Source organism: Magnolia sinica, chromosome 5, assembly GCF_029962835.1.
Source record: "Magnolia sinica isolate HGM2019 chromosome 5, MsV1, whole genome shotgun sequence".
In the NCBI taxonomy this organism is placed as follows: domain Eukaryota; kingdom Viridiplantae; phylum Streptophyta; class Magnoliopsida; order Magnoliales; family Magnoliaceae; genus Magnolia; species Magnolia sinica.
The window spans coordinates 105,109,433-105,129,963 of NC_080577.1; the positions used below are offsets into that span (position 1 = coordinate 105,109,433).

The following is a 20,531-nucleotide window of genomic DNA, read 5'->3' on the forward strand; positions in this document are numbered from 1 at the left end:
GCTCAGAACATGCAATACCGCAACCTCTTCTAATCTCCGATCTGTTAGGTATCCACACCAACTTCTCAAGCAATGACAGTGAGGATGGAGAGATAGGGTGAGGGAGAGTTTACCAGAGAATGATGGTCCACAGGAATAAAAAAGCAGATTATTTTATTTTATTTTATTTTTGCATTGGCAGTGCAATGCAATGACTCCATCACTCTTACCGACGCACTGTACACTGACAGCACTTACGCGTGGAAGTGGTGAGTTGGTTCGGCGTCATACTCGGGTCGGTTGTGGACGCCCGTTTTTAATTAAAATTCAAACACTGGAAATGTACTATTTACATCAATTTATAGTACAGTACCATGTGGGCCCGAAATCCAAACACGCCCTGAGTAGACAGCATATCACATACAATTCACAATATCGAAATAAGTTTATTACCAAAACAAGCATTTCGCTGTACTTACTTTCAAATCTCTCCTTCGAGAGAAGATTTCATTCACCGGTCCATTTATTCTCCATTCATTTCATTTGCACCTATTTACTGTTGTCAACCTCAAAAGTCATTCACCTCTATTTACTCCAATCCCATTCAAAAAGCCCCATGCGTTTTGCTTCTCAATTTAATTTAATGGGGAAAATGTCTCAAATCCAATAGGCTAGACCATAAGGTACAGTCAGCTAAGTAGATAATTTTCAACCGAATCCTTTCAATAGGTTTAACCTACCATGAGGATTGCCTAATGAAAAAAAAAAAAATCATATCTACGGTACTTATCAAGTGGGCTACACAAGATTTTTATTTTTATTTTATTTTATTTTGCACAAGGTAATAATTCTCATGATGGGTTAACATATTGGATGGACTGGATTGCACAAGCACAAGTAAAATTCCAGGTTATTCTCTAGGTGGACCGTACTTCTTGTCGAAGTGATTATACTCAACTGATTATACTTAAGACCACCTCCCATTTAATTCGGGACTTACTCCTGCCATTCCGGGGTCCAGTCGAGTCAACCCAACTTCAAGAGGGTTGGCCTCTGCCCAAACCCAACCCTATATCCAATCCAATGGATTGGCTGCTGATCTAAGTATGTGGGGCCCATCACGAGTTATGTGTTTTCTATGCGCTGTCCATGCATTTTAGGGCATGAACTCAAAAATGAGCAATCCCAAGCTTAACAATAGGCATATTGGTACCAACAGTTGAAACCTTTCTATGCCCCTCCATGATCTTTATTTGTCATCTAACATGTTATGCCTTTTTTTAAGATAGATCCAAAACTCGTGGCCTTCAAGAAGTAGAGGTGTACACAAGTCGATTCGAGTTAACTTGGGCATAGCTCGACTTGGCTTGGCCACTAGCTGACCTCAGCTCGAACTCGGCTTGGCTCAGTCCCCGAGCTTGACTGGCCAGCTCGGCTTGGTTTGGTCAGCGGCTCGGGCCAATTCGAGCCAAGTTTGAACCAAGATCGAGCCAAGTTCACTTGTGCAGTACTTTCACAAACACATGGACTGCACCTTCAAATTATCACTGTATGTAAAACAGTAGCAACAGTTTTACAAGTATTTCATCTAACACCTTATATGCAACATCAAAAACAAGAAAAAATGGTATTTGTTTGATGAAATATACCTTTTTTGCTATCAGCCGACACTTCGTTGAGTTATTTCATCAAACACTTGGTGAACAACATCAATATCAAAGCAACGAGTCATTGAATAGGTTCAATCCAAGTTCGATTTGATTTGGGTTCAATCGAAGTTGAGTCAAGCTCGGGCAAGCTCAAACCTGGTTTGAAAGCTTTTTGAGCTAAAAAATCAGCTCGACTTGGCTCAAATTCAATTTCAAACCAAGTTAAATTAGCCTTTTTTGAGTCAATCGAGTGAGCAAACCCAGCTAACTCAGTTCGTGTACAGCCCTATCAAGAAGTTTTCAATAGGAGTTCATCTCCATTGTTTCATGTGGTATCGCCCACTTGAGCTTCAGATCTTCCTCGTATTTGGCTCATGCTCTAAAATAGTCTCAAAACAGATGTGGCATGGATAAAACAAATACATCACGGTGGGCCCCACAGATTCTCCTGTCAATCAGCTTCCCTAATATGGAACATTAGAGAAACACTAGCGACTCGCGCGAATAGCGATAATGAAGGCGAACCGTTTGAAGTGGGCCACATGAGCGTTTTGTATATGAACTGTCCTCGATTCTCTTTCAACCGTCCATTATCTTCACACTGATGTGAACAACCTCGGCTTATAATTTATCAGCCAGCGCATTTTCAAGGTCGGCCCATCTAACTAGTGGTTAGAATCTCATATACGTGTGCAGCGACTTCCGTTTCCCTCTTCAACGGTCAGATCTACCTTTACGAAAGAGCCCCTAAACAAATGTCTTTGTTCTCAGACGTCCTTGCATGCAATGGCCTTTTAGTCCCTGTCTTAATGAGAAATGAAAAGAAAGACGTAGACGAAGGCCCCTTTGATTTTGACGAAAACCCCCCGGCGTCTCTCTCTCTCTCTCTCTCTCTCTCTCTCTTCGAACTGCTCTCTGACAAGGTACCATTTTGTATTTTTTTCTTTTTAAATTTTATTTTACCTTTCGATCTTATTTTCCTGCAATTGGGGAGTAATTTGTTTGATTTTTTTTGCTCTTTGTTTGATTAATGTGTGGAATGGTTTGGATTTTCGGGTTATGGATTTTTTTCTTCTGAAATTTTAGGGATGTTTAGCAATTTTTGTCGTTTTTCTGGGCTGCTTTTCGATATTAATTTTGCAGGATTTAGGGGTTTTTACAAATTTTCTGGAAATTTAAGGGGGTTGTTGAAATTTGGAGGTTTTTTTTCTCGTTGATAGGGTTTTGGTAGGTTTCTGAGAACTCTTTAAGGTTTAGCGTTTTTGGATTTCTTTTCTTCTCTCTTTTTAAATTTAGGGTTTAGGGTTCAGGAGTATTCTGGAAGTTTTAGTTCTCTTTGCCTGATTAAGGTTTAGTTTTAGGGCCTGTTTGGGTGCCACTTAAACATGAGTTTTGCTAAGGGCAATCATGATATCTAATACATAATTATGATTAACTAAAATGAGATGAACTCATTTTCAAGTGGCACCCAAATAGCGCCTCAAGGATTTTCTGGAAAATTTAGGCCCTGTTTGGTAGATGCCTAAAAATGAGTTCATCTCATTTTAATTAACAGTAATTTTGCATTATGATGTTGATCTCTAATACTTAATGAGCTCATGTCGGCATAGGTTATGTATCAGAGAATGAGATATCTTTACAACGGAAAAGGCATTGTACACAGTAAAACACAATGGTCGATACACACTCATGGGCCCACCGCGATGTGTACATCACATTCAAATCTGTCCATCGTGTTCATTCCTTGATGCTTTCCTATGCCCCCCCAAAAAACAGCCCGATTGATCATCAGATGGACCACACGTGATAACCTCCACTGCTAAAAACCTTCCAGATCACAGCCGGGACCCATTGTGATGAATGCAGGACATCAAATTCGTCCAATGTGTGCGTAGTTTGATGCTCTCCTAGGCCAAAAAAATCGAGCCCTTCTTGGCGAGATTTACCGCCCCAAGCTCTCTATGGTGTGAATACCTACTTTATACATTGTAAATACTTTACAAGTTAGCCAAATACAATCTATTTACCTATTAACAAATTACCACTTAAAAGCCAAACAGAATAGCATGTAAAGAGTTTACTCCTGAAACTCTTTTCAGGTGTAAAGTGTTTACAACTAAAAACTTTACGTAAAGTGTTTACATCTTAAAACTTTACAAGCATCCAAACAACCCCCTTTTGGTTTGGGAGTTCAAGACTGTGGTTTTAATATAGCTCCAAAATTTAGGGTTGTGAGGACAAGTTATTTTTTTGGTTTAAGTTGCCTAGTAGATGAGGAAAGAAATTTTGAGATATTGATTTTCCAATGCTTTTGGACTCTTAGCCCATACATCTAGTCTAGTAGGTCGGGTGGGATTTAGGATTTTGAGATAATGTAGGAATTAGGATTATGCATGGATGATCTATCTTTAAAGGTTTAGTAGAGAGACATATATAAGGATAGAATAATTCATCTTGGAAGTTGTACGGATGTTGACCTGGGAAGTGGTGTTTAATCAATGAATTTGTATTTGAGAATTGAACAACAAAAAGTCTAGCCTAGGGGTTTGTTGGGCATCTGGAATTTAAAAGGGCCTAAAGAATACGTTTCGAGGAAACAAAATCCCTGAGAAAAAAGATTTTTTTGTAGTTTTGTGGGACTAAGAAATGGTGTTTGGGTGCTAGGAAAGAATTGATAGGAATTCTATTCATCATTATTGTCATTTAAGCCAAGGTGAGCTACATGAACTGTTTGGCCATTCACTCTATCAAGGGCCATACCTTTAGTTAGATCATAGGTCATCAGGTCTTTTCTTACTACCTCCATCCATATCCTTTTCGGCCTTCCCCTTGACTTTTTATAGCCTTCAACCTGTACCAACTCACTCCTAACCGGCACGGTTCTTGGTGTCCGGTGCACATGACCAAACCATCTAAGTCTACTTAACATCATTACCTATTAGTGCCACTCCTAAGTTCCCTCAAATGCATTCATTTCTAATTTTATCCTTATCTTGCCACTCATTCATCTCAACATCATCATTTAAACTATACATCTTATGAACATGATATTCCTTAACTATCCAACATCGTTCCATGAAGCATGGCTGGTCTCATAGCTATCCTATAAAATTTTCGTTTCAGTTTGAGTGGTACATGATGATCACATAAAATTTTAGATTCCACCCATCTTGAATTCTATGGGCAACATCCTTATCAATCTCTCCATTCAAGGTATTGAAGGTGGTCAATTTGTGAAGCTTCTTGGTCAACAATCTTAACTAATTCCTCATTTTCACTCCTATTGTTACTACTATTTTAGTCTGACTGTTTTAGTCTTAACTAATTCCTCGTTTTCACCCCTCCATAAATCTAGCTTTGTTTTTATGCACTCTCTCATCTTGTCATTTAAAACTATGTTATCTGCAAACAACATACCCCATGGGATCTCTTCCTATAAATGCCTAATTAGCTCATCCATAAACAAGAGAAAATGTACATACTTAATGTCAACCCTTGGTGCCAACCTACGATAACTGGGAACTCACTTGTCTCTTTGCCAATGGTCCTCAAATTTGTTATCACTCTCTCATGCATATCCTTAATCACGTTAAGATATCCTCTTGAAACTCCTTTCTTTCCCAACATCCACTAGATTAACTCTCTAGGGACTCTATTATATGCTTTCTCTAAGTCAACAAAGACCATATGGATCTTCCTCCTCTCCTTGTATTTCTCCATCAATTATCTAAGTAGGAAAATAGCTTCAATAGTGGACTTCCTAGGCATGAAACTAAACTGATTTTTTATTTTTTTGTCTTATGCCTTATTCTTTGCTAAATCATTCTCTCCCAAAATTTCATAGTATGGCTTATGAGTTAATCACACGATAATTTGTGCAGCTCTGTATATTTCCTTTTCTTTTCTTATAAATAGGTACCATAGTAATTTTCTTCCACTTTTCTAGCATTTTCTTTGATCTTACAATCTTCTTGGACAACTTTATCTACCAAAATAATCCAATATCTCCCATATAGTTCGAAACCTCCATTGGCATACGATTTGGTCCAGGGGCCTTTTCTGTTTTCATCATTTTGAAGGCTTCTTTCACTTCAGATATTCTAATCCTATAAAAGTATATATCATCTTCGACATCATTTGAGTTTGTGCTTCCTTCTATCCTTGCTCTTAGAGCGGTGGGACAAAGTTTGCAAGCCTATCAATGAAGGGGGAGCTGGCATAAAACCCTTGGCTAATATGAATATGACTCTCCCTTAGAATTAGATTGTTGATAGTTGAACGGGCTTCCTCTGCTTCTAAGCTTAAGGGGTGTAATATGGAGTTCCTCGGGATGTAGTTTAGACGCCATTTCGACGTCCCTCTTTGTTTTGCTCCTTTGTGTTGCTTTTTTTCGTTTGCCTTTGTTCTATTCTTAATAAAAAATTATTATCTTTCAAAAAGAAAAAGAAAAAAGAATATGACTCTCTTAGATAAATGGATATGGAGATTTAGCGAAGAGGAGGGCAAACTTTGGAGAAGCATGATAGCCGCTTGGTACAGTTTGCAAGAAAGTGGCTTTCTTGTAAAAACCTCTTTATATAGAGCATTGGGTGCTTGGAAAGCAATTGCAGCTACGCAACGCCTTTTGAGTAGGGGTATCTCTTTTAGGGTTGGAAAAGGATCTCAAGTCCGATTTTGGGTGGATGTTTGGTGCGGCAGTTAGGTGCTTTAGAACTTGTTCCCAAGGGTCGCTAGGCTCACTTCTGACCGAATTGTTCATGTGGTGGAGTGCTTATCTTGGGATAGGGAGCAGCATGTTGCAGGAATTTGGTAGATGATGAATTTGATGAGTTTCTTATCTCGTTGGATCTTCTAAAATCGATGAAGCTTGATATGCTAGAAGAAAGGATTGTATTTTAGGGCAATTCGGAGATGAAACTTAGAAGAGTGCTTGTTCTTCCCAACATATGCATAATGTGCATGGACAATGAGGAGTGAATCAACCATCTCTCCATTCACTGTCCTTTTCTCATGAGAGTTTGGGATTATTTTCTTTCGTGGTTTCACACTGATTGGGTCATGCCGAAGACTATGGAAGATCTGTTATGGGCTTGGCATGGAGGCAGAGTTGGCAAGCCCTGGAAAGCTATATGGTGGTTGCTAATCATGGTTTTGTTATGGAATATTTGGGGATCAAGGAATGGCCGTTATTTTCAAAATGAGAGTGAGTGGTTGAACGATGTCATTTTGAAAGTTAAATGCCTCGTGTCGGATTGGGCGGTGTATGTAAAGGTAGCTTCAATTGCCCTCCCCCTTTGAGACTTTCTGTTTTTGTTTCTTAGGTCGATATTCTTTCCTTGCTTGTTGTGAGCTTCTTAATAATAGTGTTATATATATATATATATATATATATATATATAGAGAGAGAGAGAGAGAGAGAGAGAGAGAGAGAGAGAGAGAGAGAGAGGAACGCTCAACTACGCACCGATCCGCACGTCATTACGTGCGAACCTTCCTATCAATCGTCGGATAAGGCATACGGTCTGGATGAAGGTGCTCTTAGCGTGAGCTTGAAAGAGCGAGTTTCCTTCCCTCGCACGCCTCTTTATCCACGCGGCGGAAGCCTTTTCACATGAAATTTTTTTGCTATGATACTAGTTGGGGTCCCACCAAGATGTTAATGATAAATCTATGCCGTCCATATATTTTTAAAAATAATATTATGGTATGAACCCAAAACTAAGGTAGATCAAAATCTCAATTGGGCCACATAGTGTGGATTGAACTCTCACCATTAAAAACTTCCCTGGGCTACCAAATTTTTGGATCAAGCTGATGTTTTTTTTTTTTTTTTTTTTTTTCTATCATCCAGGTCTGTATAACCTAATCTACAGGTTAGATGTCAAATAAATATCATGGTGGGCCCTAAAAAATATTTAATGGTGTAAATCGTTATCACTGCTACTTCCTGTGGTGTGGTCCACTTGAGATTTGGATCTGCCTTAGTTTTGGGATAATGCCCTGAAATGATAAGGAAAAACGGATGGAAGGGGTAGATTTCTCAAAAACATCATGGTGGGACCCACCTAGGTTTCTAGCGCGCGAAGGGCTTTCACAGGAAATCCGCGTTCGAAAAAACCGCGCTGCCGGATTTTATGGGAAAGCCTTTTACACGAAGTTCCTGCGTTGGAAACCTAAGTAGGACCCACCGTGATGTTTTTGAGAAATCCAATCCGTCCATCTGTTTTATGGGATCATTTTAGGACATGCATACAAAAACGAGCCGAATCCAATACTCAAGTGGGCTAAAAATGTGAAGATTGAACTTACACAGTTGAAATATTCATAGGTCACGAAAGTTTTGAATTAGGATAATATTTATGTTCTCAGCTAATCCTAGTAGGAATGACGTTATGAATGGTATAGATGGCATGTAAATATCACTGTCGACTCCAAGGAGGTTTCAACGGTAGGAATTTCCCTATCCCCCTTTTCCTTCGGTACGGCTCAATTGAGTATTGTATGCTGCTCGCATTTGGTCTCAAGTCCTAAAATGAGCTCAAAAAATGGATGAACGGGATAGATTTCTCACAAACATCATGGTGGGCCCCACCTAGATTTCCAGCAAGCTTAGAAAATTGCGTGCGTCATTAGGGGACACTAATTAGATACTGACAGAGGTTGAGTAGCTGATTCGGATTGGATACTGACAGTGGTTGAGTAGCTAATTCAGATTGGATACTGACAGAGGTTGAGTAGCCAGACTCGCTACTGAAGTGACGTCACCAAGTTCCGTGGGCCACACCATGATGTATGGTTTGTATCTACACAGCCCATCCATTTGGAGAGATCATATTAGGGCATGATCCAAAGATCTAGAGGACCCCACCACAGAAAATAGTGGGGAGAGTGACGCCCACCATTAAAAAGTTCTAAGGGTCACAAAAGTTTTCGATCAAGCTAATATTTGTGTTTTCCCTTCTTTCATGTCTGCGTTAACACATGAACATATTGGATCTCAAATAAAAATCATGGTGGGTTTCAACGGTGGGCGTCACTCTCACCACTGTTTTCTATGGTGGGGTCCACCCAACCTTGGATCTACCTCGTTCTTTGGACCATATCCTAAAATGATCTCTCCAAAATGTATGGACGGTGGGGATACAACACATACATCATGGTGGGGCCCACGGAACTTAGTGACATCACTTCAGTAGCCAGTCTGGCTACTCAACCTCTGTCAGTATCCAATCTGCATCAGCTACTCAACCTCTGTCAGTATCCAATCCGCATCAGCTACTCAACCTCTGTCATTATCCAATCCTCGTCCCCTAATGATGCATGCAGTTTGCTAAGTTTGCTGGAAATCTAGGTGGGGCCCACCATGATGTTTGTGAGAAATCTATCTCGTTCATCGGTATTTTGAGCTCATTTTAGGACTTGAGACCAAAAGTGAGCAGCATACAGTACTCAATTGAGCCGTATCGAAAGAAAAGGGGGTAGGCAAATTCCTTCCGTTGAAACCTCCTTGGGGTCGACAGTGATATTTACATGCCATCTATACCATTCATAATGTCATTCCTACTAGGATTAGTTGAGGACACATATTATCTTGATACAAAACTTCTGTGACCTACGAATGTTTCAATTGCGTAAGTTCGATCTTCACATTTTCTGCCCACTTGAGTATTGGATTCGGCTCTTTTTTGTATGCATGTTCTAAAATGATCTTATACCATCCGTTTTTCCTTATCATTTTAGGGTATCATCCCAAAACTGAGGCAAATCCAAATCTCAAGTGGACCACACCATAGGAAGCAGCGGTGATAATGATTCTCACTGTTAAATTTTTTTAGGGCCCACCGTGATATTTATTTGACATCCAACCTGTAGATTAGGTTACACAGACCTGAATGATGGAAAAAAAAAAAACAAATAACAGCTTACCCAAAATTTTGGTAGCGCCAAGAAGTTTTTAATGGTGAGAGTTCAATCAACACTGTGTGGCCCACTTGAGATTTTGATCTACCTTAGTTTTGAGTTCATACCATAATATTATTTTTAAAAATGTATAGACGGCGTAGATTTATCATTAACATCTTGGTGGGACCCACCTAGTACCACAACAGAAGAATTTTATGTGAAAAGGCTTCCGCCGAGTGGATAAAGAGGCATGCGAGAGAAGGAAACTCGCTCTTTCAAGCTCGCGCTACGAGCTTCTTCATCGAGACTATCTGCCTTATCTGACGGTTGATAGGAAGGTTCGCACGTAATGACGTGCAAACCGGTGCGTAGCTGAGCGTTTCTCTCTCTCTCTCTCTCTCTCTCTCTCTCTCTCTATATATATATATATATATATATATTGAAAGATGACGATTTCATTAAAATAAAAAACAGAAATAAGGATGATCCGCTGAGATAGCAGAACGGAAACTAAAAACCTAGGAAAAGAAAATCGTTATCTATAAAAGAAGCAACATTGGCAGCTCATTCAATTAAAGCTCTTTTAGCCTTAGACAGAACAAAATCAGCAGAATTAGCCATGTTCCGAAAACAACGATTGTTTCACTCTTCCCACACGAATCACCAGACCACTAGGAGCGCCATCCTCCAAAGTTTAGTTTTGGATTTGCCTATATGCACACCATGCCACGCCGAGAGCAGAGCGTCGATCTTCTCCGGCAAACACCAAGTAACGTGAAAAGAGCGAAAAAAACGGCCCAAACAGATTGAATAAACGGACAGTTGACAAGAAGGTGGTCAACCGTTTCTGCTTCCCGCATACAACAAAGATGGATATTCAGAATAATCACCCCTCTACGCCTGAGATTGTCAATCGTGAGAATCTTCTTTCTACCTGCAAGCCAGCCAATCGCCACAATCCTTGGAGGAGCAGCATACTTCCACAAAACAGGAAGGTGACCAGACTGGGATGTGGGGCTAATGGCCGTTAGGAAGCTGTATAGAGAACTAACAGAGGAGGCTCCTTTCTTGTCAGGTTTCCATCTCAAGCTGTCAACATCAGAAGAAGGCAGGATGGCTGACAGGCATTCTAGTAATTCAACATATTCGGCAATTTCCCAATCATGGAAGTTTCTTCTACAAACAATGCTCCAGACAGGCTGACCACTTGTCATCTCGTAGCAATCAGAAACTAAGGCAGATTTGTGGGAGGCGAGAGAGAAGATGGTTGGAAATCAAACTCTAAGAGAAGTGTCCCCAATCCAATTATCTTCCCAGAAACGAATTTTAGCCCCGTTGCCGAGCTCGAAGGCAATACCTCTAGCCACCTCCCTTTTCAACTTAAGGATGTCCTTCTAAATGGGGGACGCCTTGTGAAAGGATGACTCCTTGGTCCACCAGCCATTGTCAAAAGCTCCATATTTGAGCTTGATAACAGAGTTCCAAAAAGCTCCCAGTTTCCACTCCCAAGCGCCAAATCTACTTTCCCATTAGCACCCGATTCATATCTTTAAGCACTCTGATCCTAGCCCCCCCGTCCCACATACGACAGCATACCTCCTTCTACTTGAGCAAATGGAATTTTTGCTTAACCTCCCTTTCGTGCCATAAGAAGTCTCTTCTTAATTTTTCTAATGAAGCCAGCACCGCACTCAGGCATTTCAGAAGAGACATGAAGTAGATCGGAAGATTAGATAAGGGAGCTTTAATCAGCGTAATGCGCCCACCTAATGAAAAATATCGACATTTCCATCTCGCCAACAACTTCTCACATCGGGAGGTGACTTTCTCCCACATCCTTAAGGGGGGCCTACCAACACAAAGAGGGAGGCCGACAAAAGAGGTAGGGAAAGCAGCCACAGTGCATCCGACGATAGCCGCCATACCCGCGATGTCGTTGCTGTCCATGTTGATGCCGAATAGCTTGGATTTCGCCAAATTGACTCGCAGCCTAGAGACCACTTCGAAACATCAAATAGCCATCTGAAGATTTTCTACCCTCTCTGTGCTAGCATCAGAAAAAATTAGGGAATTGTTCGCATATTGGATGTGAGTGATCAGTTTGTGCATGCCTGGGATGGAAATCACGAGAAGGACGTCTTCGACCTGACCTTGCTGTAACATTCTGGATGAGGACTCCATGACAATGAGGAACAAGAATGGGGATAACGGATTGCCTTGCCTGAGGCCCCTCGAGCTCTTGAAGAAGCCCTTAGGGGATCCGTTTAGAAGAACGGAAAAATGGGCCGACTCGATACATTCCATCATCCATCCTCTCCACTTCTTGCCAAACCCCATACGATTCAGAAGATATTGAAGAAAAGCCCAGTCCACATGGTCACAGGCCTTCTCGATGTCCAGCTTGCATACGATATGCTTCTTTCCAGATCTGGAGGCCAAATCTAGGCACTCGTTGGCGATAAGGGCTGCATCTACTATCTGCCTGCCAGCAATGAAGGCATTTTGGTGGCCAGAAATAATGCTACCGATGACTCTACTGAGACGATTAGCCAACACTTTAGCTAGGATTTTGTAGGGGGCTCTCAAAAGACTGATTGGCTAAAACTCCTTGAGGGACGCAGCCCCTGATATCTTAGGGATAAGGGCGATGAAGGAAGCCCCCAAGCTGTTGGATAGCCTGCCTCTGCCATGAAACTAAGAGAAGAACTCCATCACATCGCCTTGGACCACCTCCCAGAAGTGCTGGAAGAACAAAATGGGGAAGCCATCCGGGCCAGGGGCCTTGTCCCCAGCCATCGCCGCTACCTCGGTAGAGAAAGGGGACTCTAAAAGGTAAGCATCAGCGTCCGAGAGCCTCGCGAACGAGAGGTTATCAAGGATAGGTCTGCACCTTTCATCGCATTTGAGAAGAGCTGCGAAATAACGAACAGATTCCTTGGCAATTTTGGCTTTGTCTTCAATTCGGGTGCCATTAACGAGGAGGCTGCTGATCCGATTGTTCCTGGCATGCATGCTGGCTACGCTGTGGAAGAACCTGGTGTTACGATCCCCTTCCTTGAGCTAGGAGACTCTAGCCTTCTGCTTCCATGATATTTCCTTTTGCAGAGCCCTTCCTGCCATGTCTTGAATGATCTGGAGGATTCTTCTAGCCATAATGTTTGAGGACATGAGAGTCCCTTCAGCCTGAGAATCAATTCTTTGCAATTCAGCCAGCAGCGCGTCGGCTTACTGCTGTTTGCCACGAAATTCTTTGAAGCTCCAATCCTTGAGCGCAGTCTTCAGAAGTTTCAGTTTGGAACTGAGTTTAAACCCTGCATAACCTTCAACCGAGAAGGACAACCACCAGTCCTCAACCATCTTCTTGAAGTCGTTTATCTTTAACCACGAACAGTCGAACCGGAAAGGCTTGGGTCCCCAGTTTTGATCCTCCACATCTAGGAGGATAGGGCAGTGATCCAAGGTGACTCTGGGAAGAACAGATTGGGAAGAAGAGGGGTGCACGTCGAGCCAGGTAGTGGATACGAGGAACCTATCAAGCCTTGAGAGAGTTGGAGAGGCCCAGCCATTTGACCAGGTAAACTTTGCGCCAAGCAACGGGAGGTCCACCAATTCATGATTTTCAATCCACCGAGAGGAGGCCCAGCCATTTGACCAGGTAAACCTTGCGCCAAGCAACGGGAGGTCCACCAATTCATGATTTTCAATCCACCGAGAGAAGGCGGCCATTGCAGGAGTTACGCCATGGCCATGGGACTTTTCGTCCGGGTATCTAATAATAATGAAGTCGCCCATAATGCAACAAGGCCCTGAGAATCTAAGGATGGATTCCGACACTTCTTCCCAAAACTGAGGCCTACAAGAATCTTGATTGGGGCCATAAACAGAGGAAAGGAGGCACGAGAAGCCCGAGGAAGAGTGTTGCAGGATCACTGAGACTGAGAAGGAACCGGTCCAACTGGAGAGGAGGGACCAAATGGAGGACTTCCAAGCTACAATAATACCTCCAGCGCTGTCGATAGCATCCAGAGGAATCCACTTGATGTCTCTGCACTTCCATAGGGAATTCAGGAGCTGCTCATAACAGCCTGAAACCTTCGACTCCTGGAAACAGACCACATCTGGATTGGAGCAATCGCAGATGTCCTTGATAAGACGTCGTTTCTGCTTGGATCCGACACCTCTGACATTCTAAGAAAGAAGCTTCATTGATCAAACAAACTTTCCCGGTGACCCGGACTCCTCCCCCTACCGAAGGGGACTTCTGAGTGTGAAAGACCATCCGCCAGACTTAGTAGTTCTTTGCTGCTCACAGATCTGGCGCGGCGAGTTCTTGGAGACTTGGAAGCTGATAGAGGCCTTCCTCAATTCTCCACGCAATTAAGGAGAGCTAAAAAAATCTTCTGGGCAGTTGCCAAAAGAGAGACCTAGGTACCTCCCAACATGTCCCATGGCATCTCTAATCCACTTTTTCCTATGAATGGTGTTACTGAGTTTGGGTCTGATAAGATCATCTTCAATGTGGTTGTCTGCAACCTGAATAGATTCGGTGGTGGCTCCGAGGCAAATTTGCAAGGGTTCCGCTTCAATAACTTCAGAAGGTTATGATCAGTCCAGTTGCGGAGAGAATAGTCTGGGGAGGAAGGCATGAATGACGGGGATGATGGGTTGTCTGACTGGTAGGAGCCCTAATCGAGCTCTGAATATATATATATATATATATATATATATATATATAAAAAGAAACATTATCTCCTCTCCTACCCAAGTTTTATTAATAAAATCCTATCCCTTTCCTAACATCTACAACTTTATCCTTTAAAGTTGTATCTACCACTATCCCCACCCCATTTCTATTATCGTCCTTTCCTATTTAAAATATTGTATCCATCAATTTCTCTAGTTTTGGCCTTTTTCTGCTTGGTCTCCTGAATGTAGGCCTAGCTTTTGAATTTGTTGGACGAGGCCTTTGGGTTGGCCCTATTCAAAATTTTAATTTTGATGGCCTAAGCATAGCCCATTGCCAGCCTTACCCGAACGCAAGTTTGAACTCTCCTTCATTTCATCGTATTTACCAACTCCATATTCTTACCCGTTAATGAACCTATATATGTAGCAAGATGAATCCTATTGTCCTTGACTAGCTTTATTACCCGCCACATGCAGAATGATGCAGGAACTCTTGCTTACTCCTCATAGCAACCAGGCGTTGTTGCAGCATGTCGCTTATAGGGGACACCCTAAGCAACCCTTCCCCATTTCTCACTACACATGGGTTTAAATGCAGCACGTCGCTTACAAGGAATGCCCTAGCATGAGTTTGGAATGTCATATTGTTGGATTCATGATGGAAGTTATGGCATAAGTTTGATGTTGGCTGCCAATCTGACGCAGCCCTCCTTTATCTAGGCTGGGGAATAGTGATGAGAGCACAAAACTCCCATAGGCCCTATGTAATAGACCATAACATAGGTCGTTTACAATCAAGCAATATCTAATAGTCTATTACGTAGGTTGATTACAATCAATGAGTTGTAGGAATTATATTGCAAGATACTATTTATTTTAAAGTTCCGTATGGCCGCCTACCTTTTCAGCTATGGACCAAAAACCTCCCGCTTACCTATTTCATATACGTCCTGCAACCGCCTACACTAACGGATTGAGCCGTTAACTGCAAAAAAGTCTTTTTTCATCCCTGCTTGTCCGCATTTATTACTGTTTGACCCCTTTTCATTACATTTGCCAAATGACCGTACTACCCTCCATTTTGCCCTCCCATTTTGCTTCGTGAGGCAATTATGATGTCTATGTTTTATCTACACCATCCATCCATTTTTCCAAATCATTTTAGGGCATGATCCCAAAAATGAGGATATTCCAGGGTTCAATTGGGTCACACGATGGAAAATAGTGGGATCGAATGCCCACCATTGTGTTTGTTTGACCATAGTTGTTTTCATTTTGCATATTTTCAATTGGTGTTTCGACCACTGGATTTTGGTTGTTTGACCATAGCTGTTTTCATCTTTGCATATTGACAATGCAAACCTTCTCATGTTAAAGAGTGAGAGTCAACTTTGTTGTCCTAAATATGTGCACATTCAGAGCTAGTTTGTCCTTCCCTCTAGAAATCTAGTAATAAAAGAATATATGGACAACCTGGCCAGGAATATAGGGTTTTCTTGGGAATTTTGTCGCTACCATGAATTTGGGTGATAAACGATCATATTGTTCTTTGGGTTTCATATCTCCTTATTTGTAATTGACATTAAATTTCTCTTAGATTGCTTGTTCATAGGTAGTCGCAGTCGGAAAATGGGGAAAACTGTTGCTATTTGCCAGGTTGGTGGCGAGTTTGTAACAAACAATGATGGATCTATGTCATATACTGGTGGAGAAGCATATGCAATACCGGTTGTTCCCAACATGAAATTTGATGGATTCAAGTCAGAGATAGCTGAAATGTGCAATCGTGATCCAAGTACCTTATTGATAAAGTACTTCCTCCCAAGCAACAGACGGATTCCGATCACAGTATCCAATGACAAGCACATGCAGTGCATGATTGATTTTCATGAGGATTCAGCGACCATAGATGTTTTCGTTTTGGATGGGGAGACCGTTGCTCAGAACGCTGACAAAACGGATAACAACCGGTAACTTTTCCTTGGTCAACTCCTGTTTGCGATCAATAACAGGGTCCTGCTCATGTGGGACCCGCGGTTCTGTGATAAATACCACTGATTTCACAGGCTCCGCTGTGGATTGGGCATGCCCTGAAAATCCCCACATCTGAAGATCTTGTTTGTGAGGAATTACAGGGTCCTGCTAATGTGAGATCCAGAACATTGATTTAACAGGATGAAAATCTCCACATCGGGACATACTAACCCCTTGATCTTTGTTCTACACTCCCATTGAGTGGGGACTGTTCCTGCATTCTTCTGCTTAGTTTTCTAGGTGTAGGCCATTGACTGAAAGGTTGGGATCTTCCAATCTGGAAGTTTTTTCAAGGCATTCTCCATCCTTGGTGGGGTCATCAGATCAATGGTTTTGATTACAGAACCATGGCCTCTTGCATCAGCAATATGTGATTGCTGATGATGCTGACCCCTATATGAATTATACTTTTTGCATGAAATTAAATGGGGTGTATTCTCTTGCAGGGCAAACAGAGCCACAAGTAAAACAAGTAGACCCACAAAAAGGGCTGCAGCCACTGACTCAATCACGCAAACTCCTACAACCGTTGACAATGATAGGGAAGGAAGGAGAACTATAGTCCCTGATCCAGTGGCTTCAAATGCTGCCATGGCTGCCCCTGCCAGTGGTGATAGCATTGCACGTAGGACCAGGAGCAGGATTACAGCAATTGTCACTACAGTCACTGACCCAACCACCCCAATTTCCACCATCCCTGCCATTGGCAATGATAAGCGGCCAGCACAATACAGTTCACCAGTAAACACTATCCTTGCTATGGGCAAAGAATTTGATAGTGTCAGTGACTACCGTGATGCATTGCGTACGTATGCCATTGCAAAAGGATATGCATTAACGACCATTTGTAGTAGTCAATCCCGTGTGACTGCCAAATGTAGAGCTGAGGGCTGCCCATGGCGGGTGCATGCTTCCAGACTAGCATCCATGAAGAGGTTCAAGATTAAAAGGATGAACAATGTGCACACATGTGGTGGGGTTGGAAAAGACAGCCATCCGAATGCATCAGTAATCTGGATTGCGAGCATTATAAAAGACAAGCTACGAGATAAGCCACATTATAAGCCAAAGGAAATCGTGAATGACATATATCAGGAGTATGGAGTCAATGTCACATATAAACGGGCATGGCAAGGGAAGGAGGCGGCCCAGAAGCAGCTTGAAGACTCCCAGTCAGACACATATAGTCAGTTGCCTTGGTTCTGCAATAGGATAAAGGAGACGAATCCTGGTAGTCTTGTAACTCTGACAACAACAGACAAGTTGAATTTTCAGTGCCTTTTTGTCTCATTCCATGCTTCACAGCATGGGTTTGATAATGGTTGCCGCCCCCTCATTCTTCTCGACGGAACATCTCTAAGAGAGAAATGGCGAGGGACATTGTTAGCTGCGGTATCAGTTGATGGGGATGATGCCATATTTCCCATTGCCTTCGCTGTAGTGGATTTTGATTCCTATGATAATTGGATTTGGTTTTTGACAGAATTGAAATCAGCCGTGTCAACAAATCGGACCATAACATTTGTATCTGATAGACGCAACGGTTTAGAGGAGGCTGTGCCACAGGTTTTTGAGGACAGCTATCATGCCTATTCTCTGCATCACCTTACTGAGGACTTCAAGCGGGTGTTAAAGGGCCCATCACAGCCGGTGAAGGATGTGCTGGCCAATGAGATTAAACGCGCTGCTTACTCGTGCAGCATTACCGATTTCAATGCTTGCATTGACAACATCCGGAATTTCTCACATGATGTCGCATCCTGGGTCTTGTTAAGCAAGCCTGAACATTGGTCCAATGCATTCTTTAAGGGCTTGCGATATGACCACCTATCATCGAACGTTGCAGAGTTGTTCTACAGTTGGATATCAGAGGAGTGCGACCTATCAATAATACATATGATCGACATGATACGGTGTAAGATGATGGAGATGATTTATTCCCGTCGAGAGGCTTCAAGCACATGGTCGACGATTCTCACACCTTCAATGGAGCAAAGACTAGAGTTAGAGATATACAACTCGCACTCGCTCAGCGTGTTGTTCTCATCAGGGAGTGTGTTCGAAGTCCGTGATGATTCAGTCAACATTGTGGACATTGAGACACGGGATTGTACGTGCCAGAGATGGAAGATGTCTGGGTTGCCATGCATTCATGCAGCCGCAGTTTTCGATCACACGGGTCGAAATACGTATGCTTACTGCTCAAGATACTTCACGGTCGATTGTTACCATTTGACATACTCGGAATCTATCCACCCAATACCAGATATAGGAAATCCTGTAAGTGAAGATTCTAACACCGAGCCGATTGTTCGTCCACCCCGCAGCCATCGTCCACAGCATCCACGAGGGAAGCCAAAATTGAAGCAGACAGAATTGTTTGATCCGAGTAAGATGCTAAGGCTTTATGTAAATTGCACTAGGTGTGGTCGGTCCGGGCACAAGAGGAAGAATTGCAGAGAGGTGGAAGAGGGAAATCACTAGTGTTAATTTCGGTTGTGTATGGGATTAACTTTTAAGAGTTGAGGTGCGTCTAGTAAGTCATGTTGGGGTTGTTTGGCACCGTGGATTGGAGGGGATCGGAGGGGGTTTCACATCCCCTTGGTTGTTTGGCACATAAAGTAAAACTGGGGGTTGCAAATCCATGGGATTTCTAATCCCCTCTTTGAGGGGGTTTGCAATCCACAGTGAGAGCTTGGATTACACCTAAAATCATTTCAATAGTTGCAGGTGCAACATGTGTCACTGTACACTATCATTTCATTGGGTACATGACCCACTAATGATGATCAGCACCATCCAAACATTGTCCATATTAATCAACGATTAAAAATCGTTGGTTAGTCACTCAGACATGATCTTGTGCTTGCGGTCCATCCGAGACATGGAATTTCATCATTTCAGGCAAAGCATATATTTCAGCGGGCTTACCACAACCCTAGTGTCAAAAATTATATATATCACTAATTAGAGATATTAAAGTTGATTTAGTAATTAAATTGAAACCCCTGTAAATAAATACCATGCAGGGTATTTTTGGATTAAAGTTGATTCACACTCCAGGGTGCCAAACACACTATGAGGATTGCAAATCTAGGGGGTTCCGAATCCAGGGTGTTCCAAATCCACGCTCTCAAACAGGCCCATGCTTAGAGAAGCTGATCTCGATTTCTACTTATTCAGTGTACATGTATATTTGGTAAACAATGTACTTAATCCTAAAAAGAATCCATAAATTACTTTTGCAATATCACTCGATGGATATCATCCAACATCTGGCCCACCTTTGTTGTGGGGCCATTCATCACGTGGGGTTCACCTTTAATATCAACCATCCATTGTGTGGGGCTTGCCTTTGATGTGCGCCATTCATTATGATGGGTCCACCTTGGGTCTATCTTCAATATGAAACATCCATTATCTGGGTCTACCTTCAATGTGGGCCATTCACTTTGTGAGGCTCACCTTTGATGTGGGTTATCCATCATGCATGTCCCACCTTGGATGTGGGCTTTCCATCATGTTGGAAATTGGATGTGGATTATCCATCATGCCAGGCCCACCATTGGTATTGACTGTTCGTCATATGGGGCATAACTTTGAAGCTAGTCATTCCTCATGCAGGGCCCACCTTGAATGTGGACCAGCAATCATTAGGTGCTGACCTTACCTTTGATGTTGATTGTCCATTAATGTGATGGGGCTGACTTTATCTTTGATGTTGATTGTCTATTAATGTGGGGCTGGGTGATGATTTTGATTAGATGCTTGGGAATTCTCTCTCACTCATCTCCCATCTCTCTTACCTCTTCTCGGTGAACCCCACATCATATATAGTCCAATCGATGTCCAAACACCTATTATCATCTACATGCACTATTATGTTCTTATTCAATCTTTATGGTTAGGACAATCAAATCTAATGACTTTTAAGAGGGATGGGCAATCAAGGGTTTCGTAGCTTTTTTATTATTTTCTTTGTCAGATAGCTTCTTTCTCATGAAACGAATTCTCTTGAAAGGTGACATGATGATGAATTTCTATGAATGCCTGGGGTGAAAGCCTAAAAGAGGCTTTTTATAGGCTTCTTTATTCACATCAGAGTCTGGCCAAGTATAACCCCTTTAATAAATAGGTTAGTAGTGACACCAACTTGAGGTTGACCCGTGAAGAATCTAATCTATGCAGCAAAAGCCTCGGGATGGATGTAAACACGTCAAGTTAGGCTCTTTAAACCATTGGGATATAACATTCTATCACACTCAGTCGATGTTCATGGCA

The 20,531-nt window shown here is 42.2% G+C and overlaps 1 protein-coding gene across 3 annotated transcripts; it reads left to right on the forward strand.

Annotated features, from left to right (window-relative positions):
* Positions 1-2,208: 2,208 nt before the first annotated feature.
* LOC131246543 (uncharacterized) lies at positions 2,209-18,767 on the forward strand. Of its 3 annotated transcripts, none has more exons than XM_058246781.1 (3): positions 2,209-2,551; positions 15,829-16,186; positions 16,697-18,767. In XM_058246781.1, the coding sequence occupies exons 2-3, from the start codon at positions 15,846-15,848 to the stop codon at positions 18,732-18,734; spliced, it is 2,379 nt and encodes a 792-aa protein (XP_058102764.1). In that variant the 5' UTR covers positions 2,209-2,551; positions 15,829-15,845; the 3' UTR covers positions 18,735-18,767. The 3 variants fall into 3 exon arrangements, with proteins under 3 accessions (XP_058102764.1, XP_058102763.1, XP_058102762.1); XM_058246780.1 differs by having other exon boundaries at positions 2,210-2,551; positions 15,814-16,186; XM_058246779.1 differs by lacking the exon at positions 2,209-2,551 and adding an exon at positions 6,651-6,899 and having other exon boundaries at positions 15,814-16,186.
* The last annotated feature ends 1,764 nt before the right edge of the window (positions 18,768-20,531 follow it).

What these genes read in the sequence shown, in the direction of transcription:
- LOC131246543 (XM_058246779.1), top strand. Translation starts at nt 6,866, where the DNA reads ATGCCTCGTGTCGGATTGGGCGGTGTATGTAAAG. An exon ending in ATTGGGCGGTGTATGTAAAG is followed by an intron (nt 6,900 to 15,813) that starts GTAGCTTCAATT and finishes AATTTCTCTTAG; the next exon opens with ATTGCTTGTTCATAGGTAGT. An exon ending in GACAAAACGGATAACAACCG is followed by an intron (nt 16,187 to 16,696) that starts GTAACTTTTCCT and finishes ATTCTCTTGCAG; the next exon opens with GGCAAACAGAGCCACAAGTA.